Source organism: Schistocerca serialis, chromosome 4 (assembly GCF_023864345.2).
Source record: "Schistocerca serialis cubense isolate TAMUIC-IGC-003099 chromosome 4, iqSchSeri2.2, whole genome shotgun sequence".
Taxonomy (NCBI): domain Eukaryota; kingdom Metazoa; phylum Arthropoda; class Insecta; order Orthoptera; family Acrididae; genus Schistocerca; species Schistocerca serialis.
Genome location: NC_064641.1, coordinates 442,496,518 through 442,523,271, shown reverse-complemented (window position 1 = coordinate 442,523,271; position 26,754 = coordinate 442,496,518). Strand labels below are relative to the sequence as shown.

Sequence of the window (26,754 nt, the reverse complement as noted above, 5' to 3'; positions counted from 1 at the left end):
CGATGTGTAAAGGTTGAATGACTACTCACAGCGAAGTAGCCAATAGTATCGTAGTCACTCAGGGGGCATTGTAATACCCCTTCTACAGAACTGTATTTTGTGTAAAAGCTTGTGTAAAAATTTTTTGCGACCAAAAGTCGATGTACATATTTGTGTACCTGTGTAATAAAAGAAGGCACAGTCTTCAAATTTCTTTTACAGAGCAGCTTCGAGGAGCCTGGCTGTTCGCACTTGTCTTTCCGTTTTCAGCTTCCACAAAGTAAGCTTCATGTGCTATAGGTGCAGTGATTTCGTTATATTCTAACTTACTTCGTGTTACGTAAGTGCTGTTATATTATTAATCCTCCAGTCCACATTTTTGATTTTATTGTGAATTGTATTGCGAGTCCTTTTTTCTAGCAGGGCAAATGCAACACTTCGATGTAGTACCGATCCGCCATTGGCGAGATATTGTTACTAATTTACAATGTCCAGTTTTAGAGTCTCCAGTCAACAAAATTTTAAAATACTTGAGTTGGTGAAGATGAAAGCCAACTTACGAAGTATATGGGAAAAAATCTCTTTTTCTGATTTCTCATATTCAGTTCAGGAAAACAACTTCGTAATTATGCCACAAATCGGGCAGAAAATTTGAAACAAACGTACTTACTTATCTTTTATTTTCCCTTTTCCTTTTTACTGATAGGAATAACTTGTCCACGAAAATAATAATTAATTTTCTAAATTGCTGCATGGCAATCTGATGAACTTAGTAATGGTTTTATCTTGAAAAGTTCTGCAAAAGTTTTATTATTCTGGTCTAACGGGGAAGCGTGAATTTGAATGTCAGTTTCAAGTGAAGACATTGAAAATTTTACTTCATAATCAGCCTTGCGCAGAGTTCACAAATAAATATTTTTTTTAAGTGCTTCATATCTGGCTTCTTTTTTATGTGGTGAAATTTTTGTGCGTAGAGATCGTTTTAATAATCCTCAGCGCAAGGGATGTGGGACATACAAACATACACCCATCCACTTGTATAGAGATTTTTAGTGACTGTGGGGGCCAGGGGCAACGCGATAAACCAATATGGTCACGTAATGCTCGGTAGTAATGTGACGCTGCAGAGTAACCATGGGGCCTACGCTTTATCACGATATGGGTGCCCAATCATCACTGAAACCTTGGCATGTTTTGCTCGTTGGACGTGAACGCGGTCACAACCTGGAAACAGTGTGAAACAAGACTCATCCGATCAAATTACTTTCTTCCATTGTTCCTTATTCTAAGATTTATGGCTTCTCACCACATTTTCCTATTACCGGCGTTCGTATCTCTGATGATGCAGTAATTTTAGAATTCCAGCTCGCCTTGTACTTCTTTGCTTACGGAGCTCTTTTTGAGAGACAATACTGGCCATTAAAATTGCTACACCACGAAGATGATGTGCTACAGACGCGAAATTTAATCGACAGGAAGAAGATGCTGTGGTATGCAAATGATTAGCTTTTCAGAGCATTCACACAAGGTTGGCGCCGGTGGCGACACCTACAACGTAGTGACATGAGGAAAGTTTCCAACCGATTTATCATACACAAACAGCAGTTGACCTGCGTTGCCTGGTGAAACGTTGTTGTGATGCCTCATGTAAGGAGGAGAAATGCGTACCATCACGTTTCCGACTTTGATAAAGGTCGGATTGTAGCCTACCGCGATTGCGGTTTATCGTATCGCGACATTGCTGCTCGCGTTGGTCGAGATCCAATGACTGTTAGCAAAATATGGAATCGATGGGTTCAGGAGGATAATACGGAACGTCGTGCTGGATCCCAACGGCCTCGTATCACTAGCATTCGAGATGACAGGCATCTTATCCGCACGGCTGTAACGGATCGTGAAGCCACGTCTCGATCCCTGAGTCAACAGATGGGTACGTTTGCAAGACAACAACCATCTGCACGAACAGTCCGACGACGTTTGCAGCAGCATGGACTATCAGCTCAGAGACCATGGCAGCGGTTACCCTTGACGCTGCATCACAGACAGGAGCGCCTGCGATGGTGTACTCAACGATGAACCTGGGTGCACGAATGGCAAAACGTCATTTATTCGGATGAATCCAGCTTATGTTTACAGCATCATTATGGTCGCATCCGTGTTTGGCGACATCGCGGTGAACGCACATTGGAAGCGTGTATCCGTCATCCCCATACTGGCGCATCACCCGGCGTGATGGTATGGGGTGCCATTGGTTACACATCTCGGTCACCTCTTGTCGCATTGACGGCACTTTGAACAGTGGACGTTACGTTACAGATGTGTTACAATCCGTGGCTCTACCCTTCATTCGATCCCTTCGAAACGCTACATTTTAGCAGGATAATGCACGGCCGCATGTTGCAGGTCCTGTACGGGCTTTTCTGGATACAGAAAATGTTCGACTGCTGCCCTGGCCAGCACATTCTCCAGATTTCTCACCAACGGAAAACGTCTGGTAAATTGTAGCCGAGCAACTGGCTCGTCACAAGACGCCAGTCACTATTCTTGATGAACTGTGGTATCGTGTTGAAGCTGCACGGGCAGCTTTACATGTACACGCCATCCAAGCTCTGTTTGACTCAATGCCCAGGCGTATCAAGGCCGTTATTACGGCCAGAGGTAGTTGTTCTGGCTACTGGTTTCTCAGGATCTATGCACCCAAATTGCGTGAAAATGTAATCACATGTCAGGTCTAGTATAATTTATGTATCCAATGAATACCCGTGTATCATCTGCATTTCTTCTTAATGTAGAAATTTTAATGGTCAGTAGTGTATATCGGTGCAGACAGGGTTCGCGAGTGCGACATTCAGCTCTATAATGACTTTTGCAGCTGTCGTCCGCTTATTTTTCGTCAAAACCCTCTTCAATATCCGTCTATCAGTACCAATCAACACATACTTTCTTTCGCGTTGTGACTTAGCGGATGATGGTTTTGCCCTTTCCCTGTATGCGGTATAAATCTTCGATACGGTGCCGCTTTGAGCACCAAAGACTCGGCTACTCTGGTTATGGAGTCACCCACAATTCGCCCATGTTCCAATTCACGTAGCTTCGACATTATGCACTCATGACTAGACAGAACATTGTCCTGAGCACGACTGACACTTGTAGTCTGGTCAGATACAATAGCGCAACCTGCAGACTTGGCTAGCATCTGCTTTTATCTTCAAGCACACACTTCTCACGGTGTTGCTACATATTTTCCAACTCCACTGTATTCTTCGTTTTACTTGTCACACACGTCTAATAATAATGCGACAGCACATCTTCCTCTAAATTCGAATCTTAACCGCACAAACGGAGGGTAAAAGAAAGACACCAGAATGTAATAACAGGCAACTTTCCCTATCCTCCAAGACCGCGTACGTCAGCTGCAGCCTTCATCTCTACAGAGGGCGCAGTATGCGCGACCGCATTAACATCCAGCAAAACATTCAGTGATTTACACCATCTAACAGTTCCGTGCCTTTTAGAATGCGGACTGTATTAGGTTCCACGAAACGAGTTTGTACGACATCCCAGGTGCACAATATTTCATATAAGGAGGGGGCCTAAATAATGTATTGAGTTCGCAAGTATTACAGCATAACATAAAACAGTTTATTGATTCTAATAAATTATCTGTACACGGGATGAGTTGTGTCTCTGTAGTCATGGCACAAGAATGTGAAGTGGAATGGCAGCACTGATGCCGGTTTCGTAGTCACTTAGTGTTAGCACGCGCCCTCAGGCAAGCGTAAGCCAGCAGATGGAAGATGAAGAACAGTGCCAGCATGATGCCGATGTCGTAGAGGAAGTGGCCCTCGGCGAAGCTGTACTGCGACAGCACCTCCGCGCCGTCCGTGGCACATCCGGCACCCATCGCACCGGCGGGCAACTCGCATGCTGCAAAGAGAGAGAGACAGAGGTAAAACACGTCATCCTAGATCAGCAATTCTCCTTTCATTATCACGTAGGTTCCATATAAGTAGTGTCATAAACTGAGTTTCAAAGATCCCGTATTCTCACACGTCGTTTTATTTACTATTTTTTTGACATTTACAAGCTTCTAGCATACCAGGCAATGCTTCGCAATTGCAAAATATGTATGGGAGTTGGATATAGCTCCTAAACTCCTCCTCCCTCCTCTCTGTGTCCATCACTACCTCCACTTTCTGCCGCGCGGTTAGAGGCGCCATGTCACTGATTGCACGGCCCCTGCCGCCGTTGGTTCGAGTCCTCCCTCGGGCATGGGTGTCTGTGTTGTTCTTAGCATAAGTTAGTTTAAGTAGTGTGTAAGTCTAGGGACCGATGATCTTAGCAGTTGGGTCCCTTAGGAATTCACACACATTTGAAACTCCAGTTTCTCTTTGTCCATCTTCTCCTCCCTCCCTCTCTTTCTCCAACTCCTGCTGCCTGCTCTCTCTGTCCATCTCCCCCTTTCCCCCGCTATTCCTACTTCCTCTCTGCTCCACCTCTCTAACCATCTCCTGTTCCCTAGTCTCTCTGACCTTCAGTCGTGTTTATTGTTATTCCAAATTCAGATTCGTGAGGCATATCTTATTCACAAACCCATGTGCCAGAAATGGATCCTCCCTATTCATTGCGAAACTCGAATGCGAGAAAGAAAGCAAAGCAAAATTAATCGTTGCCTGCTGACAATGTTTTATGAATTATCATCGTTGTTCGTGCTGCGAGAACACGCTGGGCGTGTATCACTACCAGTTGGTAGGCAGCGATCTCCGGATAAGCCCTCGTTGAGAAGTGAGTTTCGAATTAGCCGGGATGAAATTGCACTCATCTCGAGATTACGTTCAGTTTAATCATTCGCGCCAAGTTTAGAGTAAACATCAAGTTTCAGTGTGTGGCAAAACGTGGAGCTTCAACTGGGTTTTGAAGAATTATCATATCCAACAACAAACCATGCAGTTTGTGATCCGTTGTTAACTGTTGTCAGATAAATCTTTTTATTCACTGTACCGTAACATCCTACTGAAGGAACGCCTAAACTGTTCAATGAATAAATTTAAATTTAGCACTTTCCTATAGGCCACTCATAATCCATCAAAATGTTTTCTAAGATGTTCTGCTCTGAATCTCTTTATTACTTCAAATGGGTTCAAAATGGTTCAAATGGCTCTGAGCACTATGCGACTTAACTTCTGAGGTCATGTCGCCTAGAACTTAGAACTAATTAAACCTTACTAACCTAAGGACATCACACACATCCATGCCCGAGGCAGGATTCGAACCTGTGACCGTAGCGGTCGCTCGGTTCCAGACTGCAGCGCCTAGAACCGCAAGGCCACTCCGGCCGGCGCTTCAAATGGGGAAATTGCTGAATTCACATTTCACCATCATATGTACAGGAACCCTGACTGCACGCAGACAATCGCAGGCATTTTCATACCCTGTGTCCTCTCTACTTTCTTATCAACGTTCACTATCTCCCATATCTCTCCTCGACCTTAATGCTGTTGTCTGAACAACTTGGTACACTACCCTGTCCCATCAGAGCAGAATCCTTTCTGTCCCATTCCACCGTTTAGCAACGTTCTCGAAGTGCTCAGCAGCGGGAACCTGACTCAGGAACAACCGTCCGCTTTATATTAGGGAACTGAGTAACACCTTCAGCTTTAGAAGAGAGTTAATGACAAATCTACTAAAGCAACAATAATGATTACAGTTGTCATTATATGCCCTCGTTTACCCTTGTACATCCTTCTTTCCAACCAGTCTTCCACATTTCCCTGTATTCTTTGCTGGTTTAGTCTCTTGTAGATTTATAACTCTTAGATAAGGTTCCTACTTCTACGGATTCAAACACTTCCTGCCTTAGTACCAAAGAGACTATGAAAATTCTTAAGGTGACATATGATACGTTGAGAGAGGAGTGAATTTAATGCAAGATCCCAACAGACTGTTAACGGTCGGTGAAGAACAAAAGGAATTCATTTTGCATATGTGTGCGATCACCGAGAATAATGTCCTGGCTACATATATAAAAAAAGACTCTGAGAAGAACATTGTCTTACAACTAATATTAATATACACTGCATTCACACATTTGTTCCTTTATTAATACTATAATGTCTTTAATTTAAATATATTTCAGCTCATTTGCAAAACGTAGACAAGCTGATTTCAACTGATTAAGCCAATAGAAAAATATACACAGTTTTATCAGTATTTAAGTCTTATTCAGATATTTAAGTTCAATTTGGCATGAGATAATGTTAATTAATTGTAATGAAATTTGGAACGTTACCAAAACTTGCCAGAAGTAAAACATACGGAGGAGTATGCTCAAATCAACTGCATTTTCATATATTCTGATCAACCAGAACATAATGACCACCTACGTAATAGCTCATATGTCCACATTTGGCATGGTAACAGCAGCGACGAGGTGTGGCATGGAAGCAGTGAGGCCTTGGGGTAGGTCGCTGGAGGGAGTTGGCACCATATCTCCACACGCAAGTCACCTCATTCCCGAAAATTACCGGGGGGGCGGGGGGGGGGGAGGGGACGATGAGCTCTGACGCTACGTTCTACGTTCAACCACATCCTAGATGTATTCGATTGGGTTCAGGTCTGACGAGTTGGAGGTCCACCACATCCGCGCAACAGTATTAAAGGATCGCTTTTTCCAAGTTCTCGGGCTCGGCGGCGCTTCAAACAGCAAGGTATCGACACACACGGAAAAAAGAGAACAATTCAGAAGTTCATCTGAAGCGTAAGGGGGGTAATGGTGTCACATTGTCAGCAAATTGCGCAACATTTCTGCCCAATTCCACCGTTGACGTGTCTCATGACGAAAAGGTCGTCACCCATTCTATTCAAGCCTCCACGATGGAGGTCAGAACGGCGACACACAGCATTGAAATCAATCTGTTTTCTTCTGGTTGGCAGAGGAAACCATTTCAAATGCACCGCTGATCAGAACGTTTGACCCTGTCGTCACCCTGCACGTTTCAGCTCCTCTCTAATGCAATTGTGGGGCTGCGTCACCATTGAACGTGTTCGCACCACTTTAGAGTGCAGCGCGACCGCAGTCTGTAACCATTATGGATCGTTCAAAAACCATTCGACGAAATCTGAATGTGATCTGAAGCAGCAAAGCGTGGTTATGCTTTTCAGGACTCCTTTTTCGCACCCTCTTCTGATACGGTCACAGAGAGCAGCGACACTGAAACTTGCGTGAATACAAAGGCAAATGGTCCTCCTAAGATGCCCCAGTTCAGCAACATCATCGGTGACACCCGTCAACATTTACTGAGAATATTAAAAATGTGCCTTTACAGAGAAAACCTGCGAAACAGTCGTCGACGCCTGCAGGCGGACCACCATTTGACACCACTCCGATGCCACTTGTCTGGCATGGAATAGAAGAGAAGAGCAAGGACATCATCAGTGAAAAATAAGCGCTTAGGGAGAAGAAAGGGGAAGGAAAGGAGGCCCCAGGTTAATGCGACAGATTTTAATTGGCTGCAACTAACATGCAGTCTGAAGATCTAGAGGGAAACAGGAAGTACTGTACTGACTGTAGACACAGAAAGGTATCAGCTGAGTATCAACGCTGGTTGCATATTCTGAAGCTAAATCCTTGATTGTAAAGAATACAGCGTTGCAGAACAGCATCATATTTGGAACTGAGTCTCAGGTGTAACCACTAATTTGTTAGCAAGACACTCACCCAGGCGGAAGACAGAGTACGATCGGGGGAAAATTTGTGGCTTTAAGCATCCGTTTCAAGCCTGTTGGATAAGAACAAAAAAACATAAGGCTACGTAAATTTTCCCGGCGTATTAATTCGTTATATTTTTGTCGGGTATGCAATACTCATCTTGACACATTATTTTAACGATTCGGCAGGTGTTGAAGTGGTATCACTGTTAGCGAGATGGACTGCTAAGGCATTGTGTCCTGGCTGCAGACCCGACAAGAATATAAAGAATTCAGAACATAATTTTAACCTCATCAGGTGTCATATACAAGGTGAGGCATGTCAGGCAGGATCCATAAATACATGTAGATTGAGTAGATATATCTAGATGCGGTTTCCGGTAAATTATAGCGCACAGTATGTCGAATGTTTTGACGTACGCAGGTAAATAAAACGTTTATAGCTGCGAATTATGACACTGTATTTGTACTTTTTAATGAAAATCCACTGATGTCTAATGCTTAAGGATGAAAGTAACTTTCGCATGTACATCACTGCCACTTAATGTAGCTCGATGAAACTTGGACCATACACAGAAAGAACTGCTTCAGTATAGCACTAACGGCAACCGATATAAATACAAAATGAGACGAACAGAAATGATCATTTTACTCAATGATCATGGTTACACTGAATCACCGCTATTTATGAATGACCCCTGGACATTACGAAAGATAGAACATGGTTCATAATAGGGTGTACGACCATCACGGTCGGCAATGATGGAATGCAACGTGCCCCCATGCCGTACATAAACTTGGAGAGAAGTTCTTGTGGTAGGGTTTCATTCCTCCATCAGTGCAGTTGAAAACTTCAAGATGGTCGTCGGCGCATGTCAACGTCCTGAAATACGTTTCACCCAGGTATCACACGCGTGAATGACGGGATATACGCCGGGGGTGCGGGCAGGCCCAGTTCATTCTCTGGGTACCTTCTCGCTCAAGGAGTTCCTCGACCTCTGCTGTTCGATGCGATCGCGCACTGTCATCCATAAGCGCACTGTCATCCATAAAAGTGAAGCCAGGGCCGAACGATCCTCTGAAAACACACATACGGAAGCAGTATAGTGTGACAATAACGATGACCGCCGAGTGTAGCGTGTTCAGAAATGTCAAGGTCCGTACACTTGTGCAAATTAACACCGTAACATGTGGACCACCAAAACGATCATTATCGACAATGTTCATGGGTGCATTACGTACTCACAACTCTCGCCATATGAGTGCAGGCTAAGTCCAACACTGTCCAACATGATAGTTTTTGTGGTCCACGTGTTGTGGTATGGGGAATCATAATACTTCATGGTCGTACTGATCTCAAAGTCTTTGAACACGGTACACACATCAGACGACATTATTGTGAGGTTCTGCGCATCCACCAGATGCTTCTTTTGGAGGACGCAATAGGACTTGATTTCAACTTTTTGTATGAAACTGCGTGACCGTATTGAATTGCTCAGATGGAAGAGTTCTTGGAACGCAAGGGTACTCGGCGGACGGACTGACCGGACCGTTCCAGCGTCTTAAATCCCATCGAGCACGTGTGGGTGGCGTCTGGGAGACGCATTGCTCCACGTTCACATGCACCAACAACATCGAGCAGTTGTCAGCCACGCTGTTGTAAGAATGGAACACCCTATCACCGGAACTCCTTACTAATATTGTGGCAGGCACGAGAGAACGTTGCGGAACATGCATTTCCGTCCGTAGTCAGCACACACAACTGTCGAGAACCAAGTCCAGCCTTTTGTAAGGTCTAGAGGATCTTCATAAATCGCTGTGAGTTCGGTGTAATTATTTTCGCTGAATAAAAGTGTCATTTTCCTTCGTCTCGTTGAGAATTTCTTTCAGTTACCTTCTCTACTGTGCCGTAGCAGCTCTTTCTATGTACGGTCCAAGTTTATCGAACTATGTTACTTGGCAGCGACATATCAAGCGAAAGTTACTTTCGTCCTTAAGTTTGCATACCAGTGTATATCTTCATTCCCGTGTCGCTATTAACAGTAAGATAATAGCGCTGTGAAATATGGTCCCGCCGTCAAGAGAACGTATCCCACACATGACTCAGGTGCGTTTCGTGGTCTTACCTGGGCGCTTTAAGCCCCTACGTGTTTTCTGTCGTTCTAGTGATCAGACAACTTTTTCTTGAAACTATTCAGACTTTAACAATGAACACGGCAGTCGAAAACTTAGATCATTTTGTAAGACGTATGTGTTGCCGGCGATGGGCGAGGCATGGCAGAATCTCTGACCAGAGAGTAGTATGTAGTTAGTTGTTGCTTGTCGCGAGTCTGCGCGAGTCGGCTTTAGTAGTCAGTCGGCAGTAGTAGGCAGTAGTCTTTAGTAGTCGGCTGTCGGCGCGTGCCTGCGCGTGTCGGCAGTCTGCTCTGGTCGGGACTCTGGCCGATGAGTATTATTGTAGAAGGTAAAGAAGCAGCCTTGCGCATATCTAGTAATGTATATTAACTGTCATTAATTTGTTTTAAAAAATGCCCCAATAATAATTTTATAATATAAAGTAATTTTTTAAAGAAAAACATTCATTTAAATTTAAAGAATATTTCCAATGCATGATCATTCCTTCCAACAATCAAAAAAAATATATACGCCAGCATTGCACGAAGCTGTGGCAAAAAAATTTCTACATAAGAGCAGATATATATTCGCAGTTTTTATTGAGGTAAGAATTTTTCCTCTTTTTTTATTCAGAATACAGGGCCGAGGCGCAGCGCTGCTGTCGTCATAAAATTTACCAGGGTTACTGAATTTTTTTATTATTTCCGGGTTTAGGAATTGAATTTTGTGGTTACATTAAATGTGAATGCATTTGTGCACAGTGATTATAATGGGAGCCAAATTCGTTCAGAGGTTACATTAAAATTAATTTTGTTCAGAGGTTACAATATAATTAAAATTCATTTAATAATTATTATTTTTGTGGGAGGTTACGCTTGGTTCATATTATATAAAAAAATTTCGTGTGGGGAGGTTACACTTGGCTCATGGTTCATGGTTCATCATTATAATATAAATATTACGTGTGGGGAGGGTACAATGGTTTTGTTTCTGGCGAACGTTGCCCTGCTGTTGGAGCAGTTGTGCGGCAGTTTGCTGAAAGTATTCCGGTCGAGCGAATTCCTCGATATCTTTCACTGGAAATATTTGAACCAACCAAGAAACTGGTAGCGTGTTAAATAAGATACGACGAAAGAAAAGAAAATAAACTGATTAGAGAAACATAACTGTGTAGCAGCGGTACAAACAAATCCGCATGTATTTACTGCGAGACAACTGAAATGTTGGAGTACGATCAGAAAAAGGAGTATTCTGTGAGCACTATATATTTCATCTCTTCGACATCTAACTCCTTCAGTGCATTCATGCTAATGACTGTCTAAATCGCTTAAAGTTGTCCTAATGGTGTCTGCGAAAATTTTGGGGTGGAAGATTTTGTTACGTATGAAGTATCATCAACCAGCCATGGGCAAATCAGTCTTCCCGATATTCACTATGATCAGTCGAAAAACAGGCTGCCTGAGAGGAGCAGACGTATTTAGCGACCAGCTGAATGCGGAGCAAAATGATGTTCACGATAAACACTGTCAAATGTTATGCGAAGCACAACCCGTGGAAAACATGCGTAGAACTGTTTGCGCCAAGAGTTTAAAAACGGAAGTGTTTTGGCCAAACCTCCAGCATATTCTGCAATGCAAAACTTGTGGAAAAACGGCGCGAAACAATCTCGGTAGTGAATGCAAATCATAACTATCTGAAAAGATTTCTAACACCTGAAAAAATTACTCGAGAGATGGGCACCTGGAACCTAGTCGGCAAATTTCAGTGCCTTTTATCTATGCAAGTGGGAATTAGGAGATTGCAGTGTGAAACATTATCGAAAACGACTTGCATCTGTATATTTAGAAAGTTAGTGTTGGGAATCACTTAAAGCATCCAGAGCAACCTTCGCGTGTTACGTTCTACCAGCGGTACCTGAGACCAGTGGCATCGGGACTTTAGGACCATAAGTTTTTCGTTTCTGCAGATGAAGCCATGTTCAGTCAGTCAGGGTACGTGAATTCGTAGAAACTGCACCATCAGAAAATCACCTTCGGTAGCTGCTGTCGGTAGCTTGCTGTCAAGGTTTCGAGTGGGTGCGTTTCTGGATGAGGTATCGAATATATTATTTCCCCCTACTTATACCTCCAGAGTAGATCATAAATGTAAAATTAGAGAGATTCGAGCGCGCACGGAGGCTTTCCGGCAGTCTTTCTTCCCGCGAACAATACGCTATTGGAACAGGAAAGGGAGGTAATGACAGTGGCACGTAAATTGCCCTCCGCCACACACTGTTGGGTGGCTTGCGGAGTATAAATGTAGATGCAGAAGAGCCATTACATAATCTCAAGATCGATGTTTGCTGTACAGTGTCTGGCGTCCGCATCTTAAAATTATCCTTTCACAAAATCGTTAATGCTACACGGTTTCTCCAGAAACTTTTTACCTCATATGTGGATCAACTTACAGATGATGGGTGACTGTATCGATATTTTCAGCTCGACGGGGCAACAGTACATACCATCTGGACAACCTTGTCACCAGCGATTAAGGTGTTCGTTGATGAGAGAAAAATCAGCAGATGCAGTGAAGTCTCCTAACTACCTCGATCGCCTGATATCTCTCCCTGTAATTTTTACCTTTGGGCCAAATTGAAGGGTCAGATGCACTCAAATAATCCTCACACGTTGGAAGAGCTACAGTAGGACAGTGAGAACGCTACTGTGCTATTCCTCAGGCAGAGCAGCTAATCGTGTCTCACAGTTCTATAAATAGAGCACAGCGCTGCATCGACAATGGTGGCCACTTCCAGAAACTTCTGTGATGTTTATTAACACGTTTGAATCCCGAGTCGGTTTTACTGAAACATCTTCGGGCTGGTTCACGACGTATTTTTATCATCCCTGAAACTTTGTATCATAATCGTTCTGTAGCAGTACGAGTAATATAGAAATTTGAGACCTTTTGTTATGCAACTGGCAAAACCGAATAGCTCTACCAGACACCTTCTCCCAGGGGACCGGGTTCAGATGTAAATACACTTAGGAGATTATAAAAACAGTCATGGATTGCCGATTTGTAATTAATTTATTATTTGTTCCCCCCGGATAGGGCCTCATCAAATAATGTTAAAGTAATACCAGGGCAACATCTCACGTTGAAATTAATGCCAACAGCATGTGTCACATCGATAGGAACATCAGAACGGAGTGTACTTAAGTACGACGGCAAAAGCAGTCATAGCAGTACAGAAAACGACAACGCCTATATGAATACACGCGGCCCCCACACACGGCATCATCGCAATCCTTCCACTCTGGTAGATGACACATAAATATTTGTGTGTTGGGAGAACCCTCGGTAGCTCTCGTCAATCCTTACTGAGAATTTTAAAATCATTACAGTAGAGAGACAACGTGTAAGGTAGTCCTAGTCGCCAAAGTGGCTTCAAACTCAAAGACTTACGGCAAGCCGTTGAGCAACAAGGAATTATTATTAATAAGTTGTCTATTTTCAATGGAATAGCCAATATTTTAGCGACCTGCAAATTACAGATCTCATTAGAGCACATTAGGCATATTTCAGAATAGCCAACTCACTACCAGTGTAGCAAAGATTCAGGCCAGTAGCAGCAGTATAGTCATCTCCACGATGACCAACGCGCTTTAACAGTGTGTTTCATGATTACATGCTCAATAAAAGTCTTGCTGTGCAAATCACAGCGCTCTGCTTTCAGTGTACCATGCAAAGAACGAGAAAATCATATAGCTGTCAAATTAAACCAATGATTTCTCATAGTCATCACGTTGAAATATGTGACTAGTACCCGACAAATCTAATAATTTCAGGAAGATTGTAAACATCGTATTTGCTGTATCCATTGTACATGAAAACCATCTGACAAGAAACAGAATGAGAAGATTTATTGCTCCCTGAGGCGATGCATCGGTGGAACATATTTCACAAAAAGACACTGCAGTTGAAAAAAAATAAATGAGTAAAATAAAATAGAAAAGTAAAAACTCGTTAGAATTTTAATGCCATTGGCCATGTCGTTGCCAGGTTATGGGAATCGTATTTATGAATTCTTGCTTTTTTAATATTGCGACCCTTCCGTCTGTTACACAGCGCTAAGTAACGATTATGTTTATGAACTGTAGCCGCTTCTAATCAGCTTGAATATGGGAAATGGGCAAGCTCCAGGATTCGGCCAAAAATTAGAGATAAATGGAAATATTTACTGGAAACGACTTGCCTTAAGTTCATAATGGATGGGATTCGTTTGATAATATTTGTAGTGATCGCTCCCAACGTAAAGTGATTTGACTATGGAAGCCGTAATGCATACCATCATATTACAATCAGTGGTATAGCTTAAGACCGATTTTAAGTGGCGTTTCAGAAAAAGAACCGCCATTCTACAGGGCAGAGAAACGTAATATAAATAACATAATTACATCAATAAATGTTTGAGGATGTATGAGTAGTGTAATACTTCATACTTAATACCAAATATTTTACGTTACCATTGAGGTAGGTCTTACCACGAGATGTCACCAATATAATAACTTTCTATAAATTCGTACGCTGTCGTGAAATTCAATACGTTTACTGTCATAGAAAAACTGAACGTTTTAAAAATTTTGTGGAATCATTCCATTGCGACTGAAACTTCCGACTAACTTCTGTATTTAATGGACGATACTCCTTCTGAACATTTACATATGACGAATAACAAAAAGAACGATTAGTTTCTTGTAGCACTAAAGATAAATCACATAATATGGTATACATGGCGTACATGAAATGTATGATGCTGAAATGCCGAATCCATGTTACAGTAAATGCCACGTATCTCGTTAAAACATTCACATCGAAGGGAAATCAACTACGCAACCGAAACTCCGGATATCATTCAGTGACACCATAAACAGTTTGTTGGACACAGCGCGTGAAATTGTTGTGTAACGAACGCATTTATCTAGAAGTGGAAAAGAATTCTATTCAGTAACACAAAGTCATTTTTTGCGGGCGAAACTTTAATTTTGCAGCTCACTGTGCACATAGCCACACAAAAGCTAGTTATTTTAGCACGCTATACGGCAACGAGGACTTTAACCTGATGAAATCTCTCTTATAGCTATTAGATGAGGACGTGCTACAATGACTTCATGAATTGAATTTAGACATCGTAACTCCTCCGTTGCCACCCAATGAACAAGGATAAAGTATATAAGGCTCTCGAGTTTCAACCGAATGACTTCGAAGCGTTGCGTCACTTCGACGAACTCACTCGGCTGAAAATTTGAGAGCTTTGTAATGGTTATATTCGCAGAAAAAGGTCAAAGAGATATTGTGGAGATGACATAAAGAAGTAGCTACCTTAGTTGCTGCTTTCCGATGTAAAGCTGTGAACAGAAGTCGTCTCGAACCAGAATCTTGTAGGGAAAAACGACCCTAATAATTATGAGATCGAATATTTCTGCCAATGCGGTAGAGTACCCGAAGTTTATTGGTGCAAAACAGCACTTGCATTATGAATTTGGCGCGCGCGATTGTTACGGTAAACAAGCCAAGTGGGAATATATTATTTCAATTAACTGTATAATCCATACCATTATAGCACATCAGAGACGAGCCACACATGTGGCAGCGAGCTCCTAAGTGTAGCGTACATGAAATAGAACCGAGCGAGGTGGCGCAGTGGTTAGCACACTGGACTCGCATTCGGGAGGACGACGGTTCAATCCCGCCTCCGGCCATCCTGATTTAGGTTTTCCGTGATTTCCCTAGATCGCTTCAGGCAAATGCCGGGATGGTTCCTTTGAAAGGGCACGGCCGATTTCCTTCCCCATCCTTCCCTCACCCGAGCTTGCGCTCCGTCTCTAATGACCTCGTTGTCGACGGGACGTAAAACACTTCTCCTCCTCCCCATGAAATAGAACAGAAGTAACCAGTTGCTCGAGTGCAAGGCTTGAAGAAAATAGCAAGCCAGAAATCTCCGTCGACAACGCTGGGAGACTAAACTCCTCTCAGAACAATCCACAATGTTTCTGTCCACATTTACGGCCCGTACTGTACCTACTTGTGCCATACAATGGAAAGGACAGTTAGAAGAAATTTAATCTAATACACAATCATAGCAGTTATAAAGGGTGTTTCAAAGTTTTTGCTACGAACGCCTATAAGTGATAAATCACTGCAAGGGCAACAAATTATGATAGAGACCAAACTTTCCTTGACGCTTGCCATTGGTGGTAAGTGTTCGGTAGTATTCGCGACCATGGGACGACGATATTTCTCCGAACTAACAAGTATACTAAACTAAGTGTGCGGTACACTACATGTCCAGTAAATCGACAGAGTGATTTTTAACGTGAAAAACATAAGAATGAATGCCTCTAAGCAGAAAAAGATACTTTTAAGTGAATCAACAACTTCAATTCCGCTCGGTCCGCCACCTTTCACGTAGACCTAATTACTGGATGAGTGGCCACGCACACTGCATCTCAGGGGCATAATATGCCGGCCGGAGTGGCCGAGCGGTTCTAGGTGCTACAGTCTGGAGCCGCGCGACCGCTGCGGTCGCATGTTGGAATCCTGCCTCGGTCATGGATGTGTGTGTTGTCCTTAGGTTAGTTAGGTTTAAGTAATTCTAAGTTCTAGGGGACTGATGACCTCAGCATTTAAGTCCTATAGTGCTCAGAGCCATTTCAACCAGAAGCATAATAAGTTTTAAATGATGCCCGCTATCGTCAGGAAGTGTCAACAAACGTTCTGTCTCTAACAAAAGTTGATCTCTGGGATGTGACGCCGTCACCAATAGATGATTATTGCACATACGCTCTGTATACCACCCAAAGTGCAAAGCTTACAACCTTTAAGAATGTAAACTTGTTATCATGTGGTACCGTTGCTGCATTGCCTCTAACAGCAGAGCACATTTTCAGATGTGCTAGCAATTCATATTGTGGGTTTCTAGTAACTGAGGTGGTTGGTTATTCATTGCAGAATACAACAGAGCTGAGGAATGGTAAAATTTTTTGACAGATTTTATGACTTGGTGGTTGGTAGTTGTTGCAGGCGCAAACTCAATGATAGCACAGTGGAATCTTTTTCCTCTCCAAAGTTCCAGTTAGCAAGATTTACGAGTTTAGCAATTTCTATCGTTTCTATGTACAATCCACTAGTATTTCCAGGTTGCAAAGCGAGTTTTACTACAGTGGGTTTATACATTTGTATATTTTGACAGTTGCCTAAATATTCTTTTACTGGTTCATCCACCGTTCCCTTCGGAGTATCCTAGTATACCCGCCCAGAACTATGTGATGGGCTAAATTGTTGCCGCTGTACCTCGGAGGACGAAGCACAGATCGTAACAATATGCTCGAGATTTTACTAACGGCTGGCAGGGATTTTCAATTTCAGTAAATGTTACGTCAATTTGTCGTTGATTTATATAATTCAGACACACCCCTTCTATGTCCATAAGAGTTAATTAGTCCGCCTCCAAGTAAAAGGAGGGTAGCGCTCTGGACATTTTGACGAGTTTCGGGATGCCTGTAACGGCGCAGAGGTCGAGAAATGAGGTTAAGTGCAAAAAGAGCTTAAATATCTAGAAATGTGGTTATTGTACTCACAGCCAACGTAGCTGAAGTTAATTATGAGGAAACAGCGGTCTGGCTTAACACCCAGACGGCGGACTGGAAGTGGGTCAAGTAAATAAAAGTCTTTTGTGTTATAACTGCAAAGGTCAGCAGACACATTATACTGCAAAGGACAGATGTCTTGGATTCACGTACCAACATGTTTTGTTACCCATGGACGTAACGCTAATAGTGTAGCAGCGAGAAATAACTAACGGTGCATCGAAGCGACGCCCTAGAGCAGAAGACAGATTTTCGTGTCCATTTGAATATGTGTGATAATTTATTTAGTCAATCGAAATTTCAGTCCCCTTTTGGGGATAACAAATGTTCGTTAAAGATGTATAAGATGTCACTTTTCCATTATGTGTTTCTGGTCATTAGCTTAACAACTGATTAGCAACTGACTAACAGCATGGTTTCCTGAAGATTATAAGCCAGGTAACCATCGAAATACCGGATGTACAAAAACGTGTGTCAGAAAGTATACATATTTGTTTTTGACATCAATATATTGCAAAACATTCATTTCGACACGGGTCCGAACATCACTCGTTCTCGAGGTATGAAAGTATGTCTTATTCATGGCTACGACTTTTGGAACACTGTTTCCATTGCACAGAAATGTCAGACAGCAGCTGCAACGCACTAACTGAAAACACAAGGGACCTACGCAAGATTCGGCAGATTCTTGTGGAATATTCTTTCCCGAATTTATTTTATTGATGAAAGGAGGCAGCAGATTTCTGTTTGCAGATAACAGGGACCGAATGAGAGAATATTAGTATCTGTTAGCGATAAAGGAAAATCGTGATTATCAAACTACGAATCACTCTTTGTCGCTGGGACTTTCAAGAGCCCGAAAAACACAGTTTGGACACTTGTTTATACTTCACGCTGATTTTACAGGTGCTTGGGAGGAAACAAACACTATTTCAGTTCACTACCTTTTGCTACTCATGGAAAAGCGAGAAACATACTATTCTTTTTAACAATTAAAACCAACATACTTTGAGTGAATCCTGAGTGTCTCATTATGGAGTGCAAAACTGCCATCGACCAACTAGCTGGAAGTTCGTTTCCTGAAACTGAGATTATGGGCTGCAATTTTCATTGTAATCATGTTTGTGGCAAAAAGTTCAATGATGCGGTCTTGTTCCTGCCTAAAACATAAATGAAGGAATACCGTTTTACACATGAATGTGTTCATCTCTAGCATATCTTTCCCTGAAAATGTTGGATGACGGTTGGCCGTCTGTTCAGAAGAGAAAAACCGAAAAAGAAGTTCACGACCTCTATGACTATTTCTGGACCAGTGTTTTGATAACTAGCATTTGCCATGCGATATGTGGAATTGCAGTAGAAGGCATCATTTGGCTAACAATGTGTCTGAAGAACGTAGCCGAAGGATAAATCTAGTAATATCGAAAGTTCATCCAAATGTTCAGTATTAAAAAAAATTCTTCCAGAAGACCCATAGCACCACGTCCACTGGTTTGACCGATTAATTTTTAATTTGAATGGAAAAGAAGAAAGTAGTCAGCAATTATGCTTGACGAGTCCACTGAAAAGCTTTAAAAAGACTGCAAATTGACGACAAGTCAATTTCTGACTTGTGTGGCCTACGCAGGGAAATAACAATGAAGACGTAAACGTCACAACCTTACGAAATTACAAAAATATTGAAAAGTAGTTTAATGCAAGGCATACGCATTGATATCTAGTAAATACTATAAAAAAGTTTAGTGGTAGACGAAATGATACTACCTCCTCAAGGTTTTTCTTAGGAACGGCACAAAGTCAGCAAAAGTCTCTTGCAGTTTGTAAAATATTTGATTATGAAGACACCCAAGACTATCTCAAAGGCTGTGTGTCTTCTAGGGAATCACTGCCCTTGAGAAATTTTTGGAATAAAAATTAGTATCGGTGGATACCGAACGTGGAGCTACATCAGTTAATTCTCCCTCCGTCTGAAAAGGTGTTGTAAACTACAGCAAGCTGTGCTTCACAGCTACACTTTTTAGTAGTTCTGTTCCTGTGAAAAGACGCTTATCCAAGCAAGAGCCACAGGCTCCATACAAGTATCACTCTTAACAAGTGTTCCAACTCTAAATATTCACCTCCCTTAAGCTCCCATCTGTTATGTAACGTCATCTGTCTGCCTTCCATTACAATGTTGCGTCAATCTGTTGAATCCCTTGGAAACCAAGAAAGAACTTGCTTGGACCATATTTTATGTATGTGTTTGACTAGATGAACCACCCACCTCCATTTAATTAATTTCAAATGAAACTACATGGTTCCAGAGGACTTTTCAGGTCTCCAACATCCATGACATATATATACTGACTGAAGAGGGATTTTAAACCCAGGTTTCCTGCTCACTAGGCAAACGGACTAACTGGATAACAGCTACGCCCGTCTGCACAGGCTAACTTTGCATGCCTTCCTCCTCAATCGTAACTCCCATTCGCACCTCAGCCCATCTGGTATTTCCCGTAAACAGCATTGCTAAGGTTCTTCAGTTGTACTGAAATAGCACCTAAGCATCGAACGAAATGGGGAATCCTGCCTGAAATCTAGGCATAGGTGCTGCAACCAACTGAAACTATATGGTCCCAGAATTTTTTTTCAAATCTCAGGCATCTATGATAAATGTGTGTAGATCGAAGCGACGAATGAATGGTGGGATTCTAACCCAGGTCCCTTGCTAAACTCTACTGGTAATGACTAAATCCTTTCCAGTATGTTCTGTCCTCTCCTAGCAGTTCTCAACATGTAACTCTCTCATCTGATTTCTGAGTCCCTCTCAGATTTTTCAATGTTGTCTGATGAAATGTCAGTGTCGGACTGCCATACATCAAGCACATATAAGCTGCAAATTTCTCGTTCCAGATAAATCGAGGGCTTAGTTTTGAAAATGTATTTAATTTTTTATAAGCGCCCGCTAGGTCGTTTTATTCTTTTGTTTATTCAATGTCGCCAACGGCCTTGCCGCAGTGGTAACACCGGTTCCGGTCAGATCGCCGAAATTAAGAGCTGTCGGGCTGGGCTATCACTTGGATGGGTGACCATCCGGTCTACCGAATGCTGTTGGCAAACGGGGTGCACTCAGCCCTTGTGAGGCAAACTGATGAGCTACTTGATTGAGACGTAGCGGCTCCGGTCTCGGAAGCTGACATATGTCAGGGAGAGGTATTCGCTGACAACATGTGCCTCCATATCCAAATCCAGTTACATCTATGGGCTGAGGATGACATGGCGGCCGGTCGATACCGTTGGTCCTTCATGGCCTGTTCGGGAGGAGTTTAGTTCCGTTTATTCACTGTCTAACCAGTCGTTGCCTTAATCTGTCTCAGACGAAAAAGAGAACTCATTCGCTGCTGGATTGTTTTAATTATTTTCTTTTTAGTAGCTTCATTCTTAAATATTTTACTCTTCTTGTAATTGATTTTAGACATACATTCACACCCTCCGCGCGTAGTTCTTACTTTGCTTGTTGAAATTCATCTGCTCCCTAGGAGAGCAGTGCAATTTCGGTAACAGAATGAAGATGGTCCATGTATGCTCCTCTGACACGTATTTCATCTCGTTTTTTCTCTTGGTTTATGGAATCTTAAACTTCTCTCAGGACAGCTTATACCAGCCCCTTGCATATATGGCACATGAGAGCATATTTTCTTTAACTGCACTACCAGTAAATTTATATGATTCATACCCAATGCCTTTACTTCTGTTATTAATCACAGAGTGCTTCACATACAACGAGAGTGCTGTGCCCAGCGTTCTGCGGAAACTAGTGCCAAAGAGGCATTCTTGGATGGCCGCAAACAGCCCTGGGCTTCAAATACCTATAATTGAAGTTATAGAAAATTGTTCACACCTCCATTACAGCTCAAAATACCTACGAACTACGAAGATATCATATCCTACATTGATTGAAATTAAGCTTAAGGATAAGTTGAGACAGGCCGGTACCAGAGATGTAACAATATCACAAGATTCTCATAACAGTACAGTGAAAAATGATGTAAATATGTCACAAGATTCACATAAAGACATAGTGAAAAATAAGGTAAATATTTTAATATATTAAAAACAAAGTAGATGAGCTTGTGTTTTGTTTAGAAGATTTATAAACTGAGGGTGGAATAAAAGTACTATGCCTGTCTGAACATCATATAGTTCCCAGAAAGGAAATGGTAAATGTAGGTGGATATAAACTTTCAGCACATGTAAGCAGAGACACTATGGAGAGAGGAGGAGTTGCCATTATGTTAAAATCAGTCATAGTGTGAAAAATTTGGAAACTAAGAAATTTTGCACAGAGCAACATATAGAAGCATGTGCATGTGGGCTTAAACTAAATAATGGCACTTTTATAATTGTAGCCATGTATAGGTCCCCACTGGGAAATTTTCAGCTATTTTCGTAAAACGTGGATTCTTTGTTGTGCTACCTGTGAGACAAAGGAAGCAAATTATTTTTTGTGGGGATTTCAATGTAGATTTTCTGAAAGAGTCGAATAGGAAACTTGACCTTGAAGTATTACTTGGTTCTTTCAACTTGACATCACTTAGTGATTTTCCTACTTGGGTGGTACAGGAAAGCAGCACACTGATAGATAACGTTTTCACAGACCAAGATAAATTTAATCAAATAAGAATGGTCTGTCTCGTCATGATGCACAGCTAGGTACAGTATATGGTATAGCTCCATACAGTAACGCAAAGCAGTCCTCCAAAATAGTGCGTTACATTAACGATTCAACAGTTCAAAATTTTAGGAAAAGCTCCCAACAGACTGAGATGAGGTGTACAGAGAACATGATACTAATTTAAAATTTAACCTATTTCATTTTACTTTTGTGAGTGTATTTGGAAACAGTTTCCCTAAGAAAACAGTGAAATATAATTGTAAGAAACCATGTAAAATGCCATGTCTTACTAAAGGGATAAAAATATCTTGTAAACAGAAAAGGGAAATGTATCTTATGGCTAGGAGGAGTAATGATCCCAAAACAATGTAAATTACAAAAACTACTGCACTGTCCTAAGAAATGTTATTAAAAAGTCCAGAAGTATATGCATTATGTCTGAAATTGGCACATCTGATAATAAAATTAAAACAATTTGGAATATTGTGGAAAGGGAAACAGGACACCTGAGAGCACAGGAAGACTGTATTTCTGCCAAACACAAAGAATAGTTTGTTAACAAGAAGTCAGAAGTAGAAAACATTTTCAATAATCATTTTTTAAGTGTATAGGATCCAGCTATTCATTAGAAAATGCAAGGCACTATGTGGAAGAGGCAATACCTGTGCAATTAGATAAAATTGATATTCAACCAACCTCTCCTACTGAAATTAGAAAAATAAGAAATTCACTCAAAAGTAAAAGCTCACATGGAACTGACGGAATTTCCAACAGACTAATAAAAGTTTGTTCCCAACAAATAAGTAGGATTCATAGCCACATATGTAGTAGCTCACTGAAACAGGGCATTTTTCCAGACAGACTGAAATATACTTTTGTTAAACCATTGCATAAAAAAGGGGATAGATTTGATCCTAACAACTACCACTCAATCTCACTTCCGACAGCTTTATCCAAAATTTTTGAAAACGTTATGAATTCAAGAGTAGCATCACATATTTGTAAAAATGAAGTATTAACGAAATGTCAGTTTGGTTTTTAGAAAGGGTTTTCAACAGATAATGCTATATATGGTTTCACTGATCAAATATTAAATGCATTGAATAACTGAATATCACCCATTGGGATACTTTGTGATCTCTCAAAGGCTTTCGATTCTGTGAATCATGAAATTCTTGTAGATAAGCTTAAGTATTGTGGTATGAGGGGGACAGTGCACAAATGGTTTAACGCATACTTAACTGGAAGGATGTGGAAGGTTGAAATTAACAGTACAGATAGTTTACAAAAACCAGCAGAGTCATCTAACTGGGGAGGTATCAAGAATGGTATCCCACAGGGTTCAGTCTTGTGTCCCTTATTGTCCTTTATATACACTCCTGGAAATGGAAAAAAGAACACATTGACACCGGTGTGTCAGACCCACCATACTTGCTCCGGACACTGCGAGAGGGCTGTACAAGCAATGATCACACGCACGGCACAGCGGACACACCAGGAACCGCGGTGTTGGCCGTCAAATGGCGCTAGCTGCGTAGTATTTGTGCACCGCCGCCGTCAGTGTCAGCCAGTTTGCCGTGGCACACGGAGCTCCGTCGCAGACTTTAACACTGGTAGCATGCCGCGACAGCGTGGACGTGAACCGTATGTGCAGTTGACGGACTTTGAGCGAGGGCGTATAGTGGGCGTGCGGGAGGCCGGGTGGACGTACCGCCGAATTGCGCAACACGTGGAGCGTGAGGTCTCCACAGTAAATCGATGTTGTCGCCAGTGGTCGGCGGAAGGTGCACGTGCCCGTCGACCTGGGACCGGACCGCAGCGACGCACGGATGCACGCCAAGACCGTAGGATCCTACGCAGTGCCGAAGGGGACCGCACCGCCACTTCCCAGCAAATTAGGGACACTGTTGCTCCTGGGGTATCGGCGAGGACCATTCGCAACCGTCTCCATGAAGCTGGGCTACGGTCCCGCACACCGTTAGGCCGTCTTCCGTTCACGCCCCAACATCGTGCAGCCCGCCTCCAGTGGTGTCGCGACAGGCGTGAATGGAGGGACGAATGGAGACGTGTCGTCTTCAGCGATGAGAGTCGCTTCAGCCTTGGTGCCAATGATGGTCGTATGCGTGTTTGGAGCCGTGCAGGTGAGCGCCACAATCAGGACTGCATACGACCTAGGCACACAGGGCCAACACCCGGCATCATGGTGTGGGGAGTGATCTCCTACACTGGCCGTACACCACTGGTGATCGTCGAGGGGACACTGAATAGTGCACGGTACATCCAAACCGTTATCGAACCCATCGTTCTACCATTCCTAGACCGGCAAGGGAACTTGCTATTCCAACAGGACAATGCACGTTCGCATGTATCCCGTGCCACCCAACGTGCTCTAGAAGGTGTAAGTCAACTACCCTGGCCAGCAAGATCTCCGGATCTGTCCCCCATTGAGCATGTTTGGGACTGGATGAAGCGTCGTCTCACGCGGTCTGCACGTCCAGCACGAACGCTGGTCCAACTGAGGCGCCAGGTGGAAATGGCATGGCAATCCGTTCCACAGGACTACATCCAGCATCTCTACGATCGTCTCCATGGGAGAATAGCAGCCTGCATTGCTGCGAAAGGTGGATATACACTGTACTAGTGCCGACATTGTGCATGCTCTGTTGCCTGTGCCTATGTGCCTGTGGTTCTGTCAGTGTGATCATGTGATGTATCTGACCCCAGGAATGTGTCAATAAAGTTTCCCCTTCCTGGGACAATGAATTCACGGTGTTCTTATTTCAATTTCCAGGAGTGTATAATAACAACTTGCCACTTTATATTCATGAAGATGCAAAGCTAGTTCTTTTTGCAGATGATAGAATCACATCCAAGAAGCAAGAATCAGCTGAAGTAATTAGAAATAATGTCATTCAGAACATTATTACGTGGTTATCTGCAAATGGACTCTCACTAAATTTTGAGAAAACTCAGTTTATACAATTCGGTACAGTAAATGGCATGATACCATTGATAAATATAGACTATGAGCGGAAGTGTGTTGCTACGGCAGAATATTCAAAATATCTGTGTGTGTATATTGATGATAAATTGAACTGTAAGAAACACATCGATGATGTGCTGAAACAGTTAGGTTGAGCTACTTATGCTATTAGGGTTATTGCAAATTTTGGTGATAAACATATCAGTAAATTAGCCTACTATGCCTACTTTCATTCACTGCTTTCATGCTTTCATCATATTGTAGAGCGATTCGCCATTAGGAGGGAAACTATTCACTGCACAAAAGCGTGAAATCAGAGTAATAACTGGAGACCAGCCAAGATCACCTTGCAGATATTTTTTAAGGAACTCGGGATATTCACAGTACCTTCGCAATACATATATTCACTTACGAAATGTCTCATTAATAACTCATCCCAATTCAAAAATAACAGCGAAGAACATAGCTACAACACTAGAAGAAAAGATGATATTTACAATTCTGGATTAAATCTCACCTTGGCACAGAAAGCTGTGAATTATGCTGCCACAAAATTCCTTGGTCATTTGCCAAATAGTATTAAATGTCTGACAGATTGCCAACCAACACTTAAAACCAAATTAAAACAAATTCTGAAGATGGCAACTTCTTCTACTCAATAGATGAATTAGATATGAAGTAGTAACTGTGAAAAAAAGTTAATTAATCAATTATTTTGTGTAGAGGAAACTTATGTTGAAGTGACACATTCCACGTCATTACGAAATGTCGTATTCATGATGTATGGAACAAGGATTAATGTATGTATGTATGTATAAACAAATAAAAATACTGACGCATATCTAAAGACGCAAAATTTAAAACTTTGTAGTAAAGCAGAAGACTCTTGCATATGAAAATACTAATAGTAAGCCTCAAGCTATAAATTTCATGTCCTGTGGACATCAGGAACATGAATTGTGAGGAAAAGCTACGAACAACGACAGATTACATCAAATTAACACCGATGACGAACTACAACGAAACACAGAAGAAATTACGGAAACCTTAGGAAAAAATGTTATCGTTCTTAGAATAGGAAAAAAATGTTATCGTTCTTAGAATAACAAAGTGGTGATCGCGACTGTCTAATGCGACAAATATTTGTATAATTATGAAATAAACAAATGACAAACGTTTAGAATGAATGACTTCAAAACGATTTGCGAACGAAGAACTACAAGAACATGAAACAGTGTTAGTAAAATGTTTCCGAAAGTGAAGTGTGACAACGGCAAGCAATTCTAAGGAGGACAACTTAAAAGAAGAACCTGACATTGTCTGATGAACAAAACAGAGATATGGAGAAAAGACGAGAAAATTTTTGAACAAAAGTAATAAATGACGAGAAATTGAAAGATGCAGTTTAATCTAGAAAAACAGACACAAAGATATTTCAGAAGACACGGTGTCCCAGGTGGAATGGTCATTATTCAGAGTCACCACAGAAACGAGCATTCGAAGGAGAAAAAATGAGAATCTAGTAACTGTGGGCTCTAAAATGCATACTTTAAAAGCTATGAGCAGCTTTTCATTTTCCTTACTGTAAAACGCATCTGCTCTACTGAAGAAGTTCTAATGGTTCTTGAGGTATGCACTTTAGGGCCTAAAATTACTAGACAGTTTCTTCTTACTTTGCTCCATGCTAC

At 41.9% G+C, this 26,754-nt stretch overlaps 1 protein-coding gene across 1 annotated transcript in view; it reads right to left on the bottom strand.

The window, feature by feature from the left end:
• Positions 1 to 3,599: 3,599 nt before the first annotated feature.
• Positions 3,600 to 26,754, bottom strand: part of LOC126474527 (protein scarlet-like) — a 392,530-nt gene continuing 369,375 nt past the window's right edge. The window contains exon 15 of the mRNA XM_050101997.1: positions 3,600 to 3,906. Within this exon, the coding sequence (XP_049957954.1) occupies positions 3,725 to 3,906 (182 nt within the window). The 3' untranslated portion in view covers positions 3,600 to 3,724. The remainder of the gene's footprint in view (positions 3,907 to 26,754) is intronic.